This window comes from Canis lupus, chromosome 12 (genome assembly GCF_048164855.1).
Source record: "Canis lupus baileyi chromosome 12, mCanLup2.hap1, whole genome shotgun sequence".
Taxonomy (NCBI): domain Eukaryota; kingdom Metazoa; phylum Chordata; class Mammalia; order Carnivora; family Canidae; genus Canis; species Canis lupus.
Window position 1 is genome coordinate 16,666,085 of NC_132849.1, and position 21,672 is coordinate 16,687,756.

At 46.4% G+C, this 21,672-nt stretch overlaps 1 protein-coding gene across 1 annotated transcript in view; it reads left to right on the top strand.

Moving 5' to 3' along the window:
- HK2 (hexokinase 2) overlaps positions 1–21,672 on the top strand; it is a 62,644-nt gene that overhangs the window by 16,280 nt on the left and 24,692 nt on the right. The window contains exons 2-3 of the mRNA XM_072769968.1: positions 4,023–4,185; positions 19,710–19,858. Of these exons, the coding sequence (XP_072626069.1) occupies positions 4,023–4,185; positions 19,710–19,858 (312 nt within the window). The remainder of the gene's footprint in view (positions 1–4,022; positions 4,186–19,709; positions 19,859–21,672) is intronic.

Genomic DNA, 21,672 nt, shown 5'->3' on the forward strand with positions numbered 1-21,672 from the left:
TGGTGTTCCCTCCCTCTGGCCACACCATGGGTTGGCAGGATTCTGCAAAGTGCATTCACTTCCTTCCCAATCTAGGGAAATTGTCTTTGTATGGAGGCTGCTTTCTTGTTCCTGGCTTCTGCCTCCCTTGGCCATCCCTCCCCCAACACAGCAGTGCCAACCAAGGATGGGTGGACCCCTCGGCATCTTTAGGAAGCTGTGGCATGAGGTGATGAAACATTCCTTCCCAATAAACTCAGGCCACATAACATCCTGTGAAAGAAGGGAAGTTTGGGCCATGGTGTTCTTGTTGCATTTTTTCAAAGCTGTCCCATCCTTTCTTAGTCTTATGTGTTAGAGGAAATAGGGCCCTCTGGTCATCCAGGAAACCACAGGGCAGGGAGTGTCCACCCACACCAGGAGGGCCTGCAGGACAGGTGAAGAGGAGGTGGGGGTCCCAAGCACCCAGTTTGAATTATAGCTCTGGTCTTCCCTGTGTAAAGCAGAGATGTAGTAGTTGTACAAAAGGACAATGGAGGTTAAGTCCGTAAAGTCATAGGATGGTGTCTGGCAGGTAAGAAATACTTGGTACACGTTTAAATACTGTAACAATCATCATGATTGTTTTCATCTGTCACCGAACACTAAAAGGTGATTGTACTCTATTGGGTAAAAGGCAACATGACTTGAATTAAGGCTATTTACTTGTTGAGAGTCTTTGAGGGGTAAGGATGAGAAGTATTGCCTGGAATTCTAACTAGCCTGTTGTAGCTTAAGCATCAAAGTTAAACTAAGAATGACTACTGTAGAACTGTGGCCACTCCACCTTTGTGTACATGAACTCACATTCCAAGAAGTGGCCATGCATCGTCTTAACAGAGCAGTACAGACTCTGTTCTCCTGGCTTCCTTGGTAACACCCAAAGCCAACTGTGGTGGCAGGGTGGCAGGGAGTAGGGAGTGGGTGGCAGTGAGGCTTTTGGCACTATACCTCTTGGGAAAGTAGTAATATGGGAGCTCCAACTTTGTCATGTGTCAAACTCATGACAATGTTCAGAGTCCCGTCTGCTGCCCCTGCTGTCCTCTGATTTGCCAGACAAGCCCCAAGGGCCACCCTCTCTGCTGTTTGCCCTTTGTGTCTATAGACCCCACTGCTGTCCAGCAGAAGAGGAGCATTCTTCTAGCAGAGTAGACAAGAGCACAGAGGAGCCTGGCTGTCCAATCCAGTCCAGTCCCAGCTTGGCCCTTTGGTTCTCTGACTGGGCATGTCACCTTCCCCCTCTCAGTAGAATGGAGGTGATAATACTACCTGCCTCACAGGGTTGTTGTGAAGCTTAAATAATGAATGTAAAACCTTGAGAACAGTGTCCGTGCCACATAAGGATTTACTGTTATTACCATTGCCCACCAGGGCCTCTCAGGCTCTTCTCAGATGTAGCCTGTCATTGACCTCTGGTCTGAGGACCCTGGATTTTGTACATTAACATCATAAGCCGTGAGATAGTATTCCTGGGCCAGCCCAGGTGTCGCTGGATCAGGAGCCAGGAGGCTTCCAGGGTGATTAAAGTTGCCCTGGGCCTGGGGTTACCAGAGATATTCCTCCCACCAATAGGGAGGGGCCTTGTCTGGTGTTGGGCTGAAGCTGTACCAGTTTACCTCCTGGGGAGCCTCAAACGTCTTTGTGAGGGAGGCCAGGGCTTCTCAGGAGCATTCTGGCTTTCCAGTATGATAGGAAACCCAGTTCAGTGACCCATCTTGGGGTGTGGGCCAGTGTCCGCATAGCCCTGAGAGGCTGAGGCAAGTGAGGTATCATGGACCTGAGGTCAGGAACGAGAAGGGATGATTGGGTTCTTCCTGATTTAGGCTGATAGACTTGGGTAGTCTGTGATGGCTTTTTAATAAATGCTGGCAACAAATGAGTTCTGGAAAATCCTTATTTCTGCAAATATGAAACCCAACATGACAAACCTGGTCTTCTGTTGGCTGGGGAGGGAGAAGAGAAGTGGCCCTTCTCTACTCCTTTACCATTCTCTACTCCTACCCTATTACCATTCTCTACTCCTACCCTATTCTTTCCCACCCGCTGCGTGAGAGGGTCACGTCTCAAGGTTGTATTTTAACCACATAGCAGTTGTGAAGCAGGCTGGGCTGACACACTACAGACTCTCCTTTGCCTCGCTTGTAGCTGTTTTTAGCACTTTACTCCACACTCTAATCTTAGGCCTTTTGGGATTTTACAAGAATGATCAAAGATGTGTCCTAAGCAGGATATTTGAAATGGTCCAAGAAGGGCCAATTTCCTTATTCTACAGGGGCAGAAAGAGGCCCAAAGAGGAGGATGTGCCCTAGATCCCATAGGGAGTTAGGATACAGCCTGGAATAAAGCAGATGTGAGTGAGGGGACTGTCTCTGTTGAACGAACTGGGTTTGTTCTTTTCTTAAAGGATTAAGCACCTCTTGCCATTCCTCTGGAAATCTTAGGCTGCAAGGCTGGCTAAAAAGAAAAAAAAAATTAAGAAGGCCTGACATAAAAGGGCTGGAAAATATAACAGGCTATAATACTAACAACAAGCACATTCATCTGGGAACTCTAGTTATAAAAATTGTGTACTTCTTGTCAAAGTTGAGCAAGGCAGGGGGCAGGTAGGTACTTGCTTGTTTCTCACGGGAATAACAGGGCAGTGGTCATCAGCCAAGCTTTGCCCTTGAGAACCTTGCCATTTTAGAGCTAGGAAGAGCAGGGTTGCTTGAAGTCCCGCAGCTTGCAGATGAAGCTGGGAGGACTGTGACCCTTACCCCTTGAGGGGACAGCTGGGGCCTGGCCCAATGTTCCTGATTCTGTCTACCCCTACCCGTCCACGGCCAGCAGTGTCACCTGTCCTGGACAGTGCTGCTGAGAGCAGGGCTACTGTGGAAACTTGAGTGCCTCCTTGGATGGATTTCTACCAGACCTTTTCCTGATCAGAGAAAACTGGGAATTTCCATGGCCAAGGCAGACAGGAGCTTCCAAGGAGGAAACCCGGTGAGAGGGACCCCTGCTGCTTCTTTGACTGGTGGTAAATCTGGGGAAATTTCCTGTAAATTTATGTTGGAAACAAGATCAATGAAGTAACTAGGGAGAGCTAGCTCTGCCTGTGAGGAGAGGAGGCTTTCCCCCGTGTCAGCACGTGCCAGGGATGCAGGGGTGAACAAAGAGACATGGTTCTTCTTACCCTTGGTTCTTATGATTTGGACACTGAGAAATACATATTGTGGATGGCTTTGTGAAGGGAAAAGCCTGAGTTCTTGGAATAATGGAAGGCCTGACTTTCATTAGAAGGATAAGAGGCCTCCAGGGACAGAGGTCTGGAGAGGGCTGAAGAGACAGGGCAGATGGAATAAAGGCTGTGGGGCCCATGTGTGGGTTCTGAGGCAGAGAAGGACTGACCCAAGGGTAGGGTTTGCACACGAGTATAGAGGCGTGCAGTGAGCTTCAGAGGTGGGGAGAGGCCAGGTCATGTGGGGCCTTGGAAGGATTTCAGGTTTGGTTCTAATGGGAAGCTGCTGAAAGGTTTTTTCAGCAGGAGAAAAGCTAGAGTCTGGCTGGGGCTGGGAAATGGATAGAAGAGGTTAAGGCAGAATTGGGGGATTGTATAAGCAAGGCAAGAGGTGCTGGCTGCTCGGCCTAGGGTGGGGGATGATAGGATTGCCACGACTGGCTCGAGGTGGGTGGGGAACAAGGAGGGTCAGTAACGAACCCCAGGTCCCAGGGTGTTGTCATAGACCTTAAACTCAACCTTTCTGGAAAGAACTCTTCTTCCCTAACATGCTTTTCCCCTCATCTTTACTACTCTCCAGAAATAAAGTTGAACCTATGTTTCTCGTTTTTGTCTTTTAGACAAAATTAAATAATCCAGATTCCAAGTAAATGATCTTTAATGATAACCTTCTGGGCATAACAGGTTTTATTCTTTTGAAGGGCCGAGTGTTGTTCCGTGACATAGATGTGTACCATTACTGCTTTTACCTATAACCTCTCTACTCTTGTTTTCCCCTCCTTTGCAGGTCGACCAGTATCTCTACCACATGCGTCTTTCTGATGAGAACCTTCTGGAGATCTCTAAGCGGTTCCGCAAGGAGATGGAGAAGGGGCTTGGAGCCACCACCCACCCCACCGCTTCAGTGAAAATGCTGCCCACCTTTGTGAGGTCTACTCCAGATGGGACAGGTGCTGCACTGAGGGAGCGGGGGCAGTGGGAATGGATCGGAGTGCTCCATTGCTCGGGAGAGATTTGGGCGGCCTTTTGTTCAGAGACCAAAGAACTATGTATCAGTGAAGGTTCTTTGGTTTTATACCTCAGAAACCACCCCTGTCTACTTTAGGCATACAGGAAATTTAATGAAGTCTCCAGGGAGGGGTAGACAGGAAAACTGGAAAGCAGGCAGCCGTGGCAATCAAGGTGGAAGTAGGTTTTTGTCAGCCCTACCACAGCACTGCTGCCAGCCCTGTGTTTCCTGTCCCTGTGATGAGACAGGCTGATGGGCTCCACTTAGGACCTTGCAGTCCCATTGAGATTGCATACGGCAATGGTGATGAAGAACAGACGTGTCTGAGATGGTCACAACCAGAGGCCAGGGCGGTCACTCCATGTGGCACATTCCAAGGCCTTGTGTGAGAAACAGTATGGTACAGATTCAGATTTGTTTCTTGAGCTTGAGAAAAACAAGTACTTGAAGTCCACTCCACACATACTTGGCAGAACATGAAGAGCTGCGGTGCATTTCTAGGTATCAAGCTTTGTGTCAAGCTTTGTGGCATCCCCTTATTTGGGTCCAGACCCTGTATTTCATGATGCACCACCCAGCAGGTGCTTTAGTCAGAGTAAAGGGTGGCGGTGGAGATGGAGGTTGGAAGGTAGGTTGGGCTACAAAGCCTTGCCTGCACACCTAAAACAGTGGGTCTTTCTTCAGGAAGCCCAGGGGAGTAACAGGGTTGTCGGGGTGCAGACAGAACTGTCTCGGTATTGCCTGTCAGCAGTAGCAGCTGCAGCGCGGGCCGGCATGACATGACGGGGCGCCTGGTTGGGGCAGGGTGTGGCCCTGGGGGGACATGCGGGGCCGAGTCGGGAGTCAGAGGTGATGCCGGGATGTTGAGCCCCGCTGCCCGGGGGAGGCAGCATCCTCAGAGAAGGATGGAACGCAGTTGTGTCAGCACAATCATGCGGCTTGTTTCTCTTAAACACACGCGGTAACTGTTCACTGGTAGAGATGAGGCGCCTGTGGGGGCCGATGGGGGTGAGCAGCGGGGGGTAGCCACCCACATGAGGAGGGGGGAGAGGGCCCAAGGGGCAGCCTCCAGGGCAGTGGAGGAGCGGGCAAGCACAGACTCCCGAGCTCCGAGAGGCCGGCCGGCTGCAGAGCGGTGCCGAGGATGCTGGCGGACGGCATGCGGCAGGCCTCAGCCACGCACCACTTGCCTTCTGAGCGTCCCTCATATCTGGCTCCTTGAGGCTAACCTGCCTGAGAGCCTCTGGGGACCTGGTTTGTCCAACAAGACTTTGGACCTTCCTACGGTTTGTAAAATAGGTATGTTTGCCTTGGGACTCAGCCTGGACCCAGCAGTGAGGGGGTGACTTTGACAGAATTGTTTTGAGTGTGTTTGTGTGTGTGTGTGTGTGTGTGTGTGTGTGAGCCCAGTGAATGGCTGCCTCCGATACCTGGTTATCCCTCATATGCCCTCCAGATTAGCACTGTTGACTGTGCCTACCACTCCCTCAGACTGGTGGCCACACCTGCTTCTATTGTTTTTATTTGACATTCTGATAAATTAACTAGCTCCTTAAGGCCAGGGACATTGTTTTATTTCAGGCACCACCACTAGGCAAGTACCTCCAGTGTCTACTAAATTTTTACAGGCTAAGAGCTTTTCAGAGCACCTATGTGCTGTAATTCTTTTACTTTTCATAAAACCCTATAAGGTAAGTACAAATTTTATCTACATTTTTTTTTTTCCTTAGACGAGGAATTTGAAGCTTGGCTGGTCAAATACAACTAATGAGAGGCTGAGTCAGGATTCAGACTCATCTATGCTAAAGGTCAGGCATCAAGACGGCACCCAATCCATTATGTGTGTGCGTGCACGCGTGAGCCTGTGTGGTCAGCACCAGAGCACACGGCACAAGCACAGCTCAAAGTGTTTGAAATATGGGGCTGGATGGCTGGCTTTAAGTGGCCAAATAAATTTGCTGGGGAGAACTAGATATGGGACCTGGCTTTTAAAACTCTCCCTGCTTTCCTGAGTTTGGAGACCTGGCCACCTCCCTTTGCCTCTTAGGGTTTGCCCCAGTTACTGTGCTATGTGGTTATTGAGTCTTCTTCCCTGACCTCAGGCTGAGTCCTGGGATCTTGTCTGCAATCCAGGATGTGGAGCAGCAAGTAGCATTTAGCCTCTGAATGTGAATTGCTGGGACTGAAGGTGGGACCTCAAGGCTGACTTCTGTAGCCTTCTGGGGCAGAAGTGCCTGGGACAAGAAAGACTTTTTCTTGGCCTCTGTTGCACACAGAAATGGAGATTTTACATGACCTTTCTGATACAAAGAGTACCTTTTAATAATGTCAAATTCTACAGTGTAAATACTGGGTACTGGAATGTTGTATTCACTTAAGCAGAGCAAGTGCCCCCTAGGATTCTGGAGACCAGACTGTAGGAACCCCAGCCACAGCCCTTTCATTTTTCCCTTGCTGAGGTCTTTGGGTCAGCTCCTTACCTTAGCTCATGACTTAGGGCCCTCAAAAATTATTTGAAATACCGTGATTGGGGAAAACCCCTTAATGTCCATTAGCTGGGCACTGGTCAATTCATGCCAAAACCAGTCCTCTGCAACCCATTTTAAAGTATGAGATAGATTTATCTATACTTGTACTCTGGAAACTCATATATATATATATATATATATATATATATTTTCACAGGTAAAGTCTCAAGGACACACATTGAACTCTTAACAGTAGTTTTCCCGTATATGAGGTTGGCAATAACTAGTAAAGTTGAAGGTATGTGTATATGCAGCCTGGTAGTACTACCTCCAGCTGTATTGTAACTTGAACAAATTCCCATAGCAACTGAGGAACCATGTTCAAGAATGTTCATAACATTGTTGCTTATAATGACAGCATATTGGAAACAGTTTGTGGAGTATCCCTTGGAGGGATACTATGCAGCTACATAAATGTATATATTAATATGGATACATCTAAAAAAACAATGTATGAAGCATTGAGGAACGATTGTACCTCCTAGTATTTGTATATAACTTAAGATCACTGAAACAATGCTGTGCATTGCTTATGGGGACACACACACACGTTGTAAAATTATTAGGATCTTAACTGGAATATATATCCAAGATGAGTGATAGGGATTGCTCTTGGAAAATCAAGAAAGGAAAATGAGCTTGGGGAGGGGAACATGAGAGGTTGTAATTTAAAATGGTCAACGCCAAGACTTTTTTATTTTGTTAGTTGTGGCTCTGAGTTATGGAATGTGGTAATAAGGATCTGACTCTTCAATAGATAAATCCTATCAAAAATGAAAATTCTGCTTTGTTATTGGCATCTTAGTCAAGTGCTGTGAGGAAGGAGTGTGGGTCAGTTGTACCTCTCCCCTCGACAGCCCGTGTACATCTGCTTCCCAGCTGAGGCCACAGCCTGAGTTCTGTTGCTGCTACTGGTGACTGGTGATTATGTGTCTCTCCCACAGAAGGCTAGCAGTTTTCACTCAAGTGATGCCTTTTCCATGTTGGCCTTCCTCAGTACCTTTCTCAGCTCATTTTTTTCCAGCATTAATTTTTGAATCTGGGAAATTAAACCTCTTGGATCTAAATCTCTAATCTAGAGAGACCTAATATTTAAATCAGTGGCCTTTAACTTTTCTGGGCTGCACACTTACACCAAGAAATAACATGTATATAAATATTTATATACGGCTAAAACAAGTTTCAGGGCCCAGTGTCTGTTCTTACAAGTGGTACAGTCAGATCTATTGCTGTCTGTTCATTAAAAAGCTGCTGGTCTGGAGCCACTGAGTTTTTTCCAGCTTGTAGTTTGAAAGCTGTTGCCTTAAAAGCTCCTCACCCAGTCTTGTCCTAGATGGGCATTTGTAAAATAGGCTTTTTCTTGATAGGGACAGGAGGTGGTTTTAGGGCAGTGTCAGGAAGGGTGAGGATCAGAATTCTAGGTTAAATGGGGTTGAATTAAAGCTGTGTGCTTTAGAGAAATTCATGTATGCCCTGAACCTTGGTTTCCTCATTTGTAGAAGGAGGAACCATTATTGGGGTGGAGGCACAAGAACTAAGGGAGAAGTGGATATATGACCTCCTCATGTATTCTGTAAACAGTCCTGTGCAGCCAGAACCCATCTCTGCAAGAGCCAGGGCCAGCACCAAGTTCACTGAGAGAGGGCGGGTAAGCCTTCTAGATCCTTCCTTTTTGGTGGGGGTGGCTGTGAGGATTCATCCCCATCACCAGAGGCCCTGCATTTTGGAGCAAGGACCAGGTTCCAATTCTTCTTTATATGGGTCCCAGCTGTCTAATGATAATGAAAGTCCTGGTAGAAAGTGTGGGAGAGGGATCCCTGGGTGGCGCAGTGGTTTGGCGCCTGCCTTTGGCCCAGGGCGCGATCCTGGAGACCCGGGATCGAATCCCACATCAGGCTCCCGGTGCATGGAGCCTGCTTCTCCCTCTGCCTATGTCTCTGCCTCTCTCTCTCTCTGTGACTATCATAAATAAATAAAAATTAAAAAAAAAAAAAAAAAAAAAAAAAAAAAAAAAAAGAAAGTGTGGGAGAAACTTCAAGAAGCTTCGGGCCATCCATTTATGATGGAGGCCTCCATTACGCTGAAGGAAAATGGTTTGAGTTCTGTGTGAGAAGGAACAGAATGTTCATAGACACTGAGCCCTTGGGGGCTGATTCTCAAATATCCTCACTTCATAGATTGTGTGGACCATCTTTGCACAGAAATGTGCACAGAAAAAATGAGATATGTAAAAAAAAATGAGATATGTCAATGGACTAAGAATATCTTATTCAGATGGCTGTCAGTCAGAGTGTATAAAAAAAGTCCTCCCCCTTCCTCTGCCTACCCTACCCCCCCGCCCAGTTTAAGAAAGTTGAACGAATTGTATAACAGACACCAATATCTTGACTGTCTAGGTTCTTCTATAGTAATATTTTACTAGATTTGCTTTACCACACTCCTCCATCCTTCTACCCATCAGCCTATCTTGTTTTATTTGATGCATTTGCAAAGTAAATTACAGAAATCAGTTTATTTCAACCCTAAAACTTCAAATACTTCAGTATTTGTCATCTCACTATATGTATTTCAAACTTCAAATACTTCAGTATTTGTCATCTCACATAACAAATTAGAAGTATCATTGGATGAATTGACAAATACATACAGTTTTAATATAATCCCCATCAAGAGAGGACATTACCGCTAACCCAGAAAGTTCCCTTGTGCCCCTTCCCAGGCAGTCCCTGTCCCTGATCCCCAGCAGCAATCATTTTTACATTTCCATGTGTATGCATTTTGCCTGTTGAACAATTTTCCATAAATCTAGTCATACTGTATTTACTCTTTATGCAGTGCTTCATCTATCCATCATACTGTGGGCTTTATCCAGGTTATGTATATCAGTAGTTCATTCCTTTGGTACCTGATTTCATGCTGTTTGGAAGCCTGTGTGACATGCATCTTGATGGATGCCTGGGCTGTTTTCAGTTTTTGCCCATTAGGACAAAGGTGCTATGGACATTTTTGCACAAGCCTCTTTGTGAACTCATGCCTTCATTTTCTTGGGTAAACAACTAGGAGTGCAATTTCTGGGTCATAAAGTTTGGTGTGTATTTTATTATAAGAAACTGCTAGACTTTTCCCAAAGTGATTGAACCATTCCACTCTATATTTTACACTCCCACCAACAGCGCGAGAGTGCCACTTGCCCCTTATCCTCACTGATGCTTGTTGTCGGTACCCTTTCCCTACCTTCTTTGCAGTGCAAAGTTGAATAAAGAAAGCATTTGTTTGTATCTGCCAGGAACCCCGCCATCTCTGACCTCTCCTGACCTAAGCCATGGCTGTGCGTATGATTATGGGGCCAGCCCCAGCCACAGTCCTGTCGGCGGGCCTACCACAGATAACATAGGGATCCAGTTTTCAGAGGACAGGATGATTCCATCCTAAGCGTAAATGCAGGAATAATTGACACCATTTAATGAACATCCACAATGTCTGTGCTAGGTGATTTGCATAAATAATCTGTTTGTTCCCCCATGCAAACTCTATAAGAGAGATATTTAAAAATGAGGCAAATGATGCTAATGAAGGTTTGTGATTGCCAAGGTCACACATGCCCAGTGAATGGCAGAGGTGAAGAGTTGAAGAGTTTAAGGGTTTAAGCAGAGGTAGTCCTGACTCCATGGCCATAACATTCATAATTTACATTAACTCCTGTTGCTAAACCAAGGTTTCTAGAGCAAATTGGATTATCACCTTTTTAAATACATCACAGTTAGGGTTTGGCATTGTACCATTAAAATAAGAAGCTCAAGCACAACCTAACTGAGATCTACTAATAATTCCAGAGGCAAGTTCCAACATAGAAATAAAGTATCTTTGTGGTGTCTTTATCACCCTCGACAAGATTGTTTAGATGTAAAGAAGCCTTCTAAGGCAGAGTGAGTTGAAGGCTTTGCTTATTGATCATTTGATACTTCCCCACTTTCCTGAATTGTGAATTATTTTCACAGGTGAGCATACCTCTATTGTCTAGCCAGACTGAACTCCCGAGAGAACAGAGGAAAAGGAGGAGGAGGATGATGATGACAGTGAGAGTTATAAACTGTAGGCTTGTTAAATGCTGACTGTTGTGCTGAGCACTGTATTTGAGCAATCTCATTAATTCTGCCATTGACCCAGTGGTAGGCGCTATGAACCCCATTTTGTAGAAAAACTAGATTCGTTTGATTAGGCAACTTGCCCAAACTCACATAGTAAACAAATGGAAGTGTTTGATTTTAAGCCTGCCTGCTATGTGCCAATGCCTGGGTGCTTAGGCACACCACTAACGGTGTATTTTATGCTTATCTGCCACCTGCTCCCCCCAACCCTCTGCCCCCTGCTAGCACAATACATTCATTCTTCTGCTAGTAACTCAGGCCTGTCTTTTCAGTTTGGTTCCATAGAGTTCCCTCCACCCCTAGGCTGGTCCTCTGCAGGGCAGCAGTATGCTAAAACTGCCTTGTGCCCCGCCTTTGAAGAATGAAACTTGTCCTTGGGGAGATAAGGCTTACATAGATGAAATGATTACAGAATGGTACCCAGTCATATAATGTAAGCACACAATATGATAAAGAGAGACTAGGCTGCTGGTAGGTTGCATGGAGGCTAGTAAAACCCTAAAGGAGCCCTTATCTTGGTTGCTCAGCATTGTGTCAACAGGCGTGCAGTGGAGACAGATCAATAGCCAGCACACCAGCAAGTTAGTGGATTTATATGGTGCCTACAATATAAACCAAAGATTGTATTGATAAGTGGCTTCCATGTAGTAGTAGCTAGAGTTTATTAAACATTTATATGTGCCAGGCATTGTTCCAAACACCTTACACATTTATTGCATTGAATCTTGACCAAAAACTGTGTGTGTGCGCACACACGTTTGTGCCCCTGTGCCTTGGGGAGTGGAGGGGAGGTGTTGGCTAGAGAAGTCATTACTATCCCCTTTTAACAGATGAGGAAACTCGACATTTCTAGTAATTGGCCTGAAATTGTACAGCTAATACACACTAAAACAGGATTTGAACTCCTGGTCTGCCTGTCTGAAAATCTTAACACACTCAATGGATTGAAACATGTTTTAATCCTTTGAAGAATGGTTTCACATCTGTGGAGCGAATGTAACACTTCTGTGACTGGCACATATTTTGAGCTTAAGAACCATTTCTTGAGTATCAAAACACCAGAATGGTGCTTTCTGATGGTGTTCTGGGAGCTTTGGGGGCACTTAACAATGTGTTATTGTACTCCAGCCCCCTTCTTTCAATTGGAGCAGCTCTGTTTTTCTCTAGTTTTATGTCTTGGCATTTGGCATCCCATTGCTTGAAATGATTAGAAGACCAATGGCGTAGAAGATCAGATTACCCCCATTCCATGACTGTACTAGACACCAGCATTAACTGTGATTTGATACTTTTAGTGACATGGAGTTACTTTATTTCTGAGCTATTGAGTGGAGACCAGCATTGTATTACATTATACTGGAGTAGCTGGGATCTTGGAACTTGAAAAGAGGCTCCCAGATGTGGTAGTGGCTGTGTGGTTCCAGGTACATGGGAAATACATGCCTCAAAACCTATGTCTGCCAGAGGAAGTTTTGCTGGATTTACCTGTCTAGGACCTGGAGATTTCTCTTTTTTTATTCCTCTTAATTGGAGTCCATACCATACAATCTTAGAGCAGTCTCTTGCAATGTGCTAGCTAGCAGGCACCTGAAAACTAAAGGATAAACAAGGTCTCCAACCCAGAGCTACTCCATGGAGAAAGATTGAAATGTTCAGTGCAGTCATCTGGGGCCCCTGGAAATGTTCCTGCTGTGGCAGGGCAGGCGGGAGCTAGTCCCTTTGGGGGCATTGAATTAGTAAAGTTTGATTCAGGAACTGAATGTGAAAGTATGGATGTGTGTCTTTGACCTCCCTCTAAGTTCAAGGCCGCATGCCTCTGGCATTAGGGGATAAGGGGTGATGGCATTATGTTTCAATCTAACATGGTCCTGGGGTGCCCAGCCATCCTGGTGTGCCTGGGAATCTCCTAATTTTAGCACTGAAAGTCCCATGCCAGTCTTGGGCAAATTGAGGTGGTTGACCCTCGGACATGGCCCTGGAACGCAGGGCTTCATCACTGCTTAGCCTAACTGTCCTGTGGTGTCCTCCTCACCATCATCCCTGGCTCTAGACCAATCATCCACAGTGCTACTAAAGCCTTCTTGAAAACAAAGCTGGCCCCGTGCTTAAGATCCAAAGTCTTTGGCATTGGTATTTGCTACATGCATATAGCCATACTATAGGAGCCTTACGTTGTAGCCACTCCACATGCCATTCCCTGAGCACTCCATTAACTCCCACTTTTCCCTGTCTGGCAGCTTCATATCATCCATTCAGACCTGGCTAGAAACCTTCTTTGTCCAAGCAAAAACAAGTCATTCCTTCTATCATGTACTTGCCACTGTAGATCTAACTACTACTCCCTTTCTCGATGTCTGGTCTGGGACTGGGTTTGTATACAGCACCAGATAGCCAAGAAGCCATTAGTACTATGTTCAGTGCTCGTGTTGAAATAGCTAAATGCAGAATGGGAAGTATTTTATTGGCAGGTCCTAGAATAGATTCTGTGTTTGATTCTTAAAATAGTGATTTTTGAAACTTTTATTTTTTTTTAGTAGTGGACCCCATTCCCAACTTTAAACAAAATGAAATCTTATGTAGAACCCCCATCTAAGACAGTAACAATAGGGTAAGGATATAAAATTGGAAGTGAGGAGGTGGGAGGTGAAGCTGTGCCTTAATTGGCCTTCCTTAACCTGCTAAGACCAGACCTTAACACCTGCAAGAATCCCCAGAACTCGGGATCCCTGGATGGCGCAGCGGTTTAGCGTCTGCCTTTGGCCCAGGGCGCGATCCTGGAGACCCAGGATCGAATTCCACGTCAGGCTCCTGGTGCATGTAGCCTGCTTCTCCCTCTGCCCCTCTCTCTCTCTCTCTCTCTCTCTCTCTCTCTCTCTCTGTGTGACTATCATAAATAAAAAAAACAAATTAAAAAAAAAAAAAAAAAAGAATCCCCAGAACTCTGGGAACACTGCGTAAAAGCCTCTTCTTGTTCAAAAAGAGACTTCTAGAGCTTGTTCTGGAAAAGCTCTGAAGTGAGGGGACCAGGTTCTGGCTCCAACCTTGAACGGGCAGGGCACTACCTTTTCTGGACATAGTGGCCTTTGACGAAGGGCACCACTACTTCAAAATACAAAACCAAACTGAACCTGTTTGTAAGTCTCTCTTGAGGCCTAGTAGACACAGTGCTCTGAGTGCTTGATGGGAGGAACAGGTGGTGAGCTATTTTCATTAGTGGCAAGTACCTAATGATTGAAAATAGATCCTGTTGGAAAAGTTGACTGGCCCTTGACTTTCATTCCTCAAAAATTACGTGGACGTTGCCAGGTAGAAGCCATTTATTTGTGTATCACTGACAATGCTGGAGTTATGGCCTGCTCAGATACATTACTGATGTCTCACTGACTAACCCAATGGTGACTGTCATGTCAGGTGGCTAGTCTAATGCCATTTTAGTCCTCCTCAGCCTTTCCCTGAGACAGGTGAGTTCCCAGGAGAAATTGAAACCCTTTTATCTGGCTGACCTTATGTATTTGATAAGAGCCTCACTGGAAGTGGGCAGAATGGTAGTCCAGGATGGGAAATGAGTCAGCAAACACACTCCACCAGACGAAACAACTTGGATCTTAACTGTTGGGCAGTTTGATGGGGGGGGGAGGTGGGGGGACAACCTAATAATGCTCCTATTGCCAGTTCCTCTTAACTGTGGGCCAGTAGTGCTTCTTTGAGTCCTGCTTTCTTTTAGAAGAAGGTTGGTGCCCCTAATCTTGTCTTCTTTTGGAGGGGGATGCTTTTAATTAGGAGGACCTTTGGCATAGATCTCTTGGTGGAAACAGAGGTTCCATATAATTATGTGAGAGGGCAGTGATTTGTGGCTACCAAAAAAGACGGTATCAAGTTTTAGAAGATCCTGGACTCTGAGGGGAAAAGGGTATGTCACCTGCATTCAGTAGGTCTGCCACCTCCCAGTCACATCTGAGAGCACCTTGGCCATCCAGTAGGCCTGGAGGAGGGAGGGATGAACTATAGTTACTAATAAAGATTAAGGCATCTTTGCTTTCTTTTTCACCACTTTATGGCTTATGCCTCATTCTGGATTTGGTGTCAGATCCTCCTCAGCTTCCAGGAACAAGGGACATGGGTGCGGTACAGTGGGACAGGCAGGGCTTTGGGGTCAAATGGACTTGAGTTCAAACCCATCAATCATTTACCCCTGCATGACCTTAATCAAGTTATGGAGCTACTAAACCACAGTGTCACTTCCTCTGCCACCCAGGCCAGCTTGGAGGCTGCTGGTGACCTCTGGGCTTTATGTTCATGGCATTGCTAATGAAGATTTCCTTATTTGAGGATTTATAACTTTGCCATGAGGAGCCTCCTTGCTCATTACGGTAGAAAACTTTGCTTGAGAAGCAGACCTGAATTTGAATCTTGGTTTCAGTTACTTGACCGAGTCTTGGTTTTCTCATCTGGAAAATTGAGATTATAATGTCTTGTAGGGTTGCTGAAGAGTAATGAGATAATGCTTATAAATAAAGTGACCATAACTTAACAGATGTTAGTTTTTCTTCCATTAAAAACACCTACATGTTGGCCCTCTCTCAACTAAATCTTCCCCCCACACCTGTCTGTGCCTTTCCATTGTTTTATTACCACAGTAATCCAGATGCCAGTGATGAAGTCTGAACTCTGTCCCGGGGGCAAGAGAGATGAGGACACAGTGTTCTGGGCTTCCTTTTTTTCCCAAAAAGTCAAATAAAAAACCTAGAAAATGGGAGCTGGGGAATTAGCTCAAATGGTAGAGCACTTGCTTAGCATGTGTGAGGTAGCAGGATACATGCCTGCATTCTCCAGGGCTGAATTTTATAAAGGGGGATCCCCCACACCCGTCTGGGCCAATGTACCCAAAAATGGTGGCTGTGCAGTGAGCAACTGTGTGCCCTAGTGGTGCGCCTCTCCCGAGGGAGAGGTGGAGGGGATGGGGGGCTTAAGCAACAACAAAAAAAAATAGAAGATGAATTTGGTTTTTCCAATGGATTTTGAAACTTTGCTTCCTTCATTTTAGCAGTGATGGTGGTCACATCCAGGAGGAATTGGTGAGAGTTAGAAAAGGTGGCAAACAAATTTAATCTTTAGACTTTCTACAGATGAAACATAAAACCTAGACATAAAAATTAAATGTCTCTGCATGGCAAAAATACCACAAATAAAGTGAAAAGACAGACATCTGACTGGAAAAAAATAATTGTAAATATACAACCAACAAAACTATTTTCTCTAATATGCAAAGAGCTCTTTTAGGTTATTAAGAAAATAATGAATGCGTTTTCTAAAAAGGCAGAAGATGTGAATAGCAAGTTCACAGAACAAGGAATTCAAAAGGCCAGTCAACAATTCAAAATGTGTAACCTTAACACAATAGAAGGAAACCCAGTTTGGTTGAGATTAATTGCTACATAACATGAGACCTTGGTGAGAACAAAACTCAGCTGTTGGTTTGTGTGGAAATCATTGAGAACTTCTAAGCATGAACTTTTAGGCGATGTTTTCCCCGTTAAAAGCATACATCCTTAGCACCAGCAATTCCAACCCCTTTCTCTGAATGTGTCTGTTAATAGCCTCTGCTGTCTTTATAAAATAAATGTACATAAGGACACTCAGGAAATATTAATAATTATTACCTTTGGGGTGTGGAGAAGAAAGAGAGATACTTGCTTTTATTTTTTTCCCCACTTTTATATTACTTGGGCTTTTTAAAAAAAAATCAGATGTTTATACTTTACTACTTTTAGCAAGTTAAATTGCTTTCCAGACATAACGGCCTGCTCAACAATGAAAGAAACCTTACCTCTGACCTGATGGTTTCATATTGTAAATCGGTTCGTACTCAGACATTTTGTTTAACAAATGAACCGTCAATGAGCAAATGCAATAGGAGATGTTTTCTTAATATGTTGCCTAAGATAGCAACTATAATTCAGCAGAATGATCTCTCTGGACCGTACTGGGTCCTCTGTCACATGACTGTGCACTTCTTTAAGAAACCTGCCGTAAGCATGTTTTCCTGCCCCAGAGCCGTCCAGTCTGATAGTCCCATGCCAAGAGATGTGATGCTCCTTCATGCCCCATCACACACTCCCACGCTGCCTGCTCTGGGCTTCTGGAATGTCCTGGAAGGTTCACAGTGGAGGTGGGACTTGAGCTACAAGTAGGTAGGTGTAGGTGGCAATTGGAGGGCTGAGAAAACTCCACGGTCAAACACAGGAATAGGAGCAGTGGTGATAGTAGCCATTTATTGACAGGTTATTCCGAGCCTACATATTCACACATAGTATGTTCTATATTTCGTGTCTGCCTCAGGACCCCTAGGAAAAGTCAGTATTGTGGGCCCTGTTCTACAGGTGAGGTGACGTGCTCAGAGGCTATACAGGTAGTGCAGTGAAGTAGCTGAGCTGAAATTCAAAACAAAGCCTGTGTGCCCATCCCTGAAGGCCCAACTCTTCACTCCTGCTCTACAGGGGCCTCTCATGCATCTATCCACTGTCCCAAAGGGTCACCTTAAGCTTTAGCTCTAGGAGTCATGGTGCTGGGTCTGCCCCAGAGATATCAGACCCTGGAAGGAATACAGTCCTGGGCTGTGGTAGTTATGATCCTATGTGTTTGCAGAACAGGGTGCCGGGGAGGAGGGATGCCGAGAGGAATGTCTGTTCCGGCAGAGTCTGAAAAGAAAGCAAGGGATGACATTCCTTCCTGGGAACGGAGGCTGGGCTGGCCTTGAATCATGACCCCCGTGGTCGCCGATTCAGCGCATTGCATGCGTCCTAGCCTGCAGAGTGCTGATGCAGGCAGTTCATCTTTGATTTTCCTTTTCATCCCCCATGACAACCACCACATAGCTTTTCTTGCAGTCTGGCAGGGTTCCCACTACCAGGGGAGGCTCAGAACTGGAGTGCCTGGAAAAGTCGCCCATGGCCATGAGAAGGGCAGACTCACCCCAGGTGGAGTTGAGGTTGCCCAGCTATTGAACACCTGTAGCTAGTGAGGTTGGGAGGCTCTCCATAGGCCAGGGAGCAGATGGGAAATTAGCGCCCCTGAGGAGGAACGCTGAAGTCACTGGGCCAGATGCCAATGGCTTTTCTTAGACAGGTTCCTTCAGTCCCCGCTGGTGAGGGTGATTGTGCTTTTCAGTCTGAGAGGCAGCCCTAACTGACTGTGAGCCCAGAGGACTCCAGTGTGGGGATTGGGTAGTATGTGGGCCTGGATGGAAAGTTTCTAGTACTTATGGAGTTTGTCCTAAGTTTTTGGCACCGTGCTGGGTGTTGGAGGCACATTATCTAGTTTCCCCCCTCATAACAACCGCTGGAGTTATGACGTTCCTATTTTAGAGGTGAGGTTCCTGAGCCTCAGGAACTTGTCATGGCCAACACGTGGCCAGGTATCCGACAGAGGTAATGTGGGCTCCAGAGCCAGGCTGTGCATGTCACTACTACCAGACCATGGTAGTGTGGAGGCAAGTCCCATAGAATCTTGGTTAGATGACATCACCCCCCCCCCAACACACACACACAAAGTTGCTCCTTTGGACGGTAGAGGCTGTGGGTAGTACCCCCAGGGAGCCGGGCAGAAGTAGCTTTACTTAGGGCCAGTTACTGCTGCTCAGAGGGCCCAGGCACAGAATGGACTCTCTTTGACCCACTCAGTCAGAGTGTTTCCCTGCCCCTGTGGTCCATGCTGCCTTACTTCAGTGGCCGTCACTGAGGGGGAAATAGGCTGAGCATTGACAAACACTCCAATAAGTTAATTCCCCAAGAAATAACACTGTCTCCTTTGAGAAGGTATATGGCAGGGCAGTGGAAGATTGGCAGAGCTATTACTGGTAGGAGAAGGCTGCTGAGGGGGTGAACCCACCTCCCCCAACCCTTTCCCACCCTGCCAGCCCCCAGCCCTGGCTTTGGCCTCTGTGCCTCTTCAGCACTTTTATTCTGTGCCATACAATGGAGCATGTCCCTGTAGCCTGCTGTATTATTGTCTAGAATCTGGATGTTTCCTGTATATACTGCTTGTTTCCTGGAGAGAAAGGACACCTGAAGATCTTGATCCACTCGTGTTTGTGGAGTCTCCCGTCCCCCCTCCACTCTGGCTCTGTGGTCTGTCCTGAGTGGAACAGCTGAGTGGCCTGACTCTTGTCTTACATACCTTTGGGTCAGCATTCTCTCACATTCTAATAAGCCTGGGATCTTTTTGGGGAGCACCTGATTGGCTGGTTTGCTAGGCCTCTTAATTTATAGCTGTTTGGATCCCATTCACTTCCATCACATGACCCTCTTATCCTGCCATAGGACATTGCCATCATTGTATGCAGACATTAAAAAATAAATTTTGTATGGGGACCACAATTTGGCTGAAAGCCCAGAGGCCCACAGGCCTATTGCAGTGTGCTGAGTGTCCTGGGGGCATGAAGAACACTGAGGCGTGGACTCCTGGGATAGGGCTTGATGGGCCTCTTGAGCTTGGTGGGGGCTTGGCTGAAGGCCCCTGAGATAGTTAGCTCTTAGGAGCGGCTGCACACCCCATCATTGGATGTAAGACCATGCCATTGTTTGTGTGAATTCTAAAAGTAATATAAAAATGCTTAGCATGAAGAAAAAGAATCAGGCCATACATAAATATGTGTGATAAAAAGAGACACTGGCCACCTCATCACTGGGAGATGACCAGTGTTTATGGAGGGACTTGTGGGTTTTTATGTCCTGGCCTCTGTGAGGAGCTTATCTTTCCTGAACTAATAGTGGTCCATCGTCTCCCTGCAGAACATGGAGAGTTCCTGGCTCTGGACCTTGGAGGGACAAACTTCCGTGTGCTTCGGGTAAGAGTAACAGACAACGGGCTCCAGAAGGTCGAGATGGAGAACCAGATCTATGCCATTCCCGAGGACCTCATGAGAGGCAGCGGCACCCAGGTATGACCTTTCTCTCAGTGGCTGCTGGGGCTGTGGACTCCACAGGCGCAGATGCTGCTCTTTCTCTGGTCTGAAGGGAGGAGACCCTGACTGAGGCTCAGATTTTCTGTCCTCTCTCTGCCTGGTGACCCCTTCCTACGCCTGGAGGCTGAGTGAGGCACCTCCATCAGGAGAGGTGCACACGGACCATAGAGCAGAGAGCACATGTGAGGCCCCAGTGTCTGGATGTGCTGTAGTGATGTTTTGATTTGCCATGTCTTTTAAGATCTGCTTGCAAGGGCTGGTTATTGATGGAAGCCTGCTGGAGGCTGGACCCACACTGCTGGACACTTGTGGTTGTTAGTGGTGCCATTGAATGGCAAGTCAGAGCATGGGATTGTGGTTTGACACTGCCACCTGCCCCTATGGTCATTCTGCAGCCCTCTCTGACTCATATTTATTATCATAGCATCACAGGAAGATGGAACTTGGCTCTTGCCTTTGTGGTTATTTGCTCTTTCTCTTCTTACTGTCTAGAACAGAAGAGGTTTTGCGTATAGGGGTGGAAGCCTATTGAGAAGACATCAAAATCCGGCTTTGGGGTGTCTGTCCCCCTGGAACTGTAGGGGACTCCATGTGCTTCTACATTGCCCCAAATCATGCTTAGTCATCCCCATATTTCTGGGGCTTCTAGAGCATCTAAACAATAAAAGGAGTGGATAAAGAAGAAGTGTGAAATCTGAGTAAGAATCCTCTCAATAATAGCTAGAAGAAAAGGAGATAGGATGGAATTGCCACTGTGATAATCTCCAAACATGTATTGAGCCTCTGCTGTGTATTGAGCAGTGATCCTTGGTGGGAATCAAAGTCCCTGCCTTTCCCCTCCATGGCTTTCAGCACAAGTGGACCACCAGGACACACACCCATCCCTTACAGAGAGTAATAAATGTGTTGAAGTGGATGAGTGACCATCAGGAGGAGCTGACACTTGGTAACCTAGTGTGCGACGGGCTGAGCAAAAGCTTTTTATATACATTTCTTTTTATCCTCATACTGGCCCTATGAGGCTGAGTGCCTCTGTTATCTCACTTTAGAGATGTAGGATTGGGTTTTGAAAGATTGAGTGAATGATTTGGCCTTAGATCATAGGGGTGGTAGGGGTCAGAGTCACAACACAAAGCAAGGTTGATGTGTTTGCACAATTCTAAGGGGCTCCGTCCACTTGGTAAGCTATGTGATGTGGTCCATGTGAGTGGTACTTCCTGGAATTATGCAACATGGTGGTCCTGGATCCCAACTACCTGCCCTTGCTTCCAGAGTAGTAGGCACTCCCTGAAGGGGCTGGTGCTCCTGCACACGTGAAGTCCTGTGGGGCAGGCCCTTTGGTGGCTCTCACTCTCAAGAGTTCCATCAGGAGAGCCCTCCTACAGAGGGGACCTTCTGGCTACCACACCAGAAGTATCTGGCCAGTTGGTGGGTGACAGCCATTGGTCCAGCATGATTCTCTGCTCTTGGGTGTCCAGGGAAATGGGTCTCCCCTTTCAGCTGCTCTGCAAAAACCTTCCCTGGGATGTTCTTCTTGTTCCTGCTTCAGCTGCTTATCAGTTCATGGGTAGGAATCACTGAAGACCTTCCTGGAGATGGCACTGCTGTAGGATCACTTTCAGCTAGAGTGCTGGCTATTCCTGCTGATTTTCTACCCAGCATGTACTAAACAAAAGAGTGAATAGCCCATAAGATGCTCTTCCAGTGGTCACTTTTTAGGCCTTAGGGTTTGGAAGAGGTGGACCCTTCTTATTCCAAATATACTGTTCTTCCCCACCATACTGGGCCAC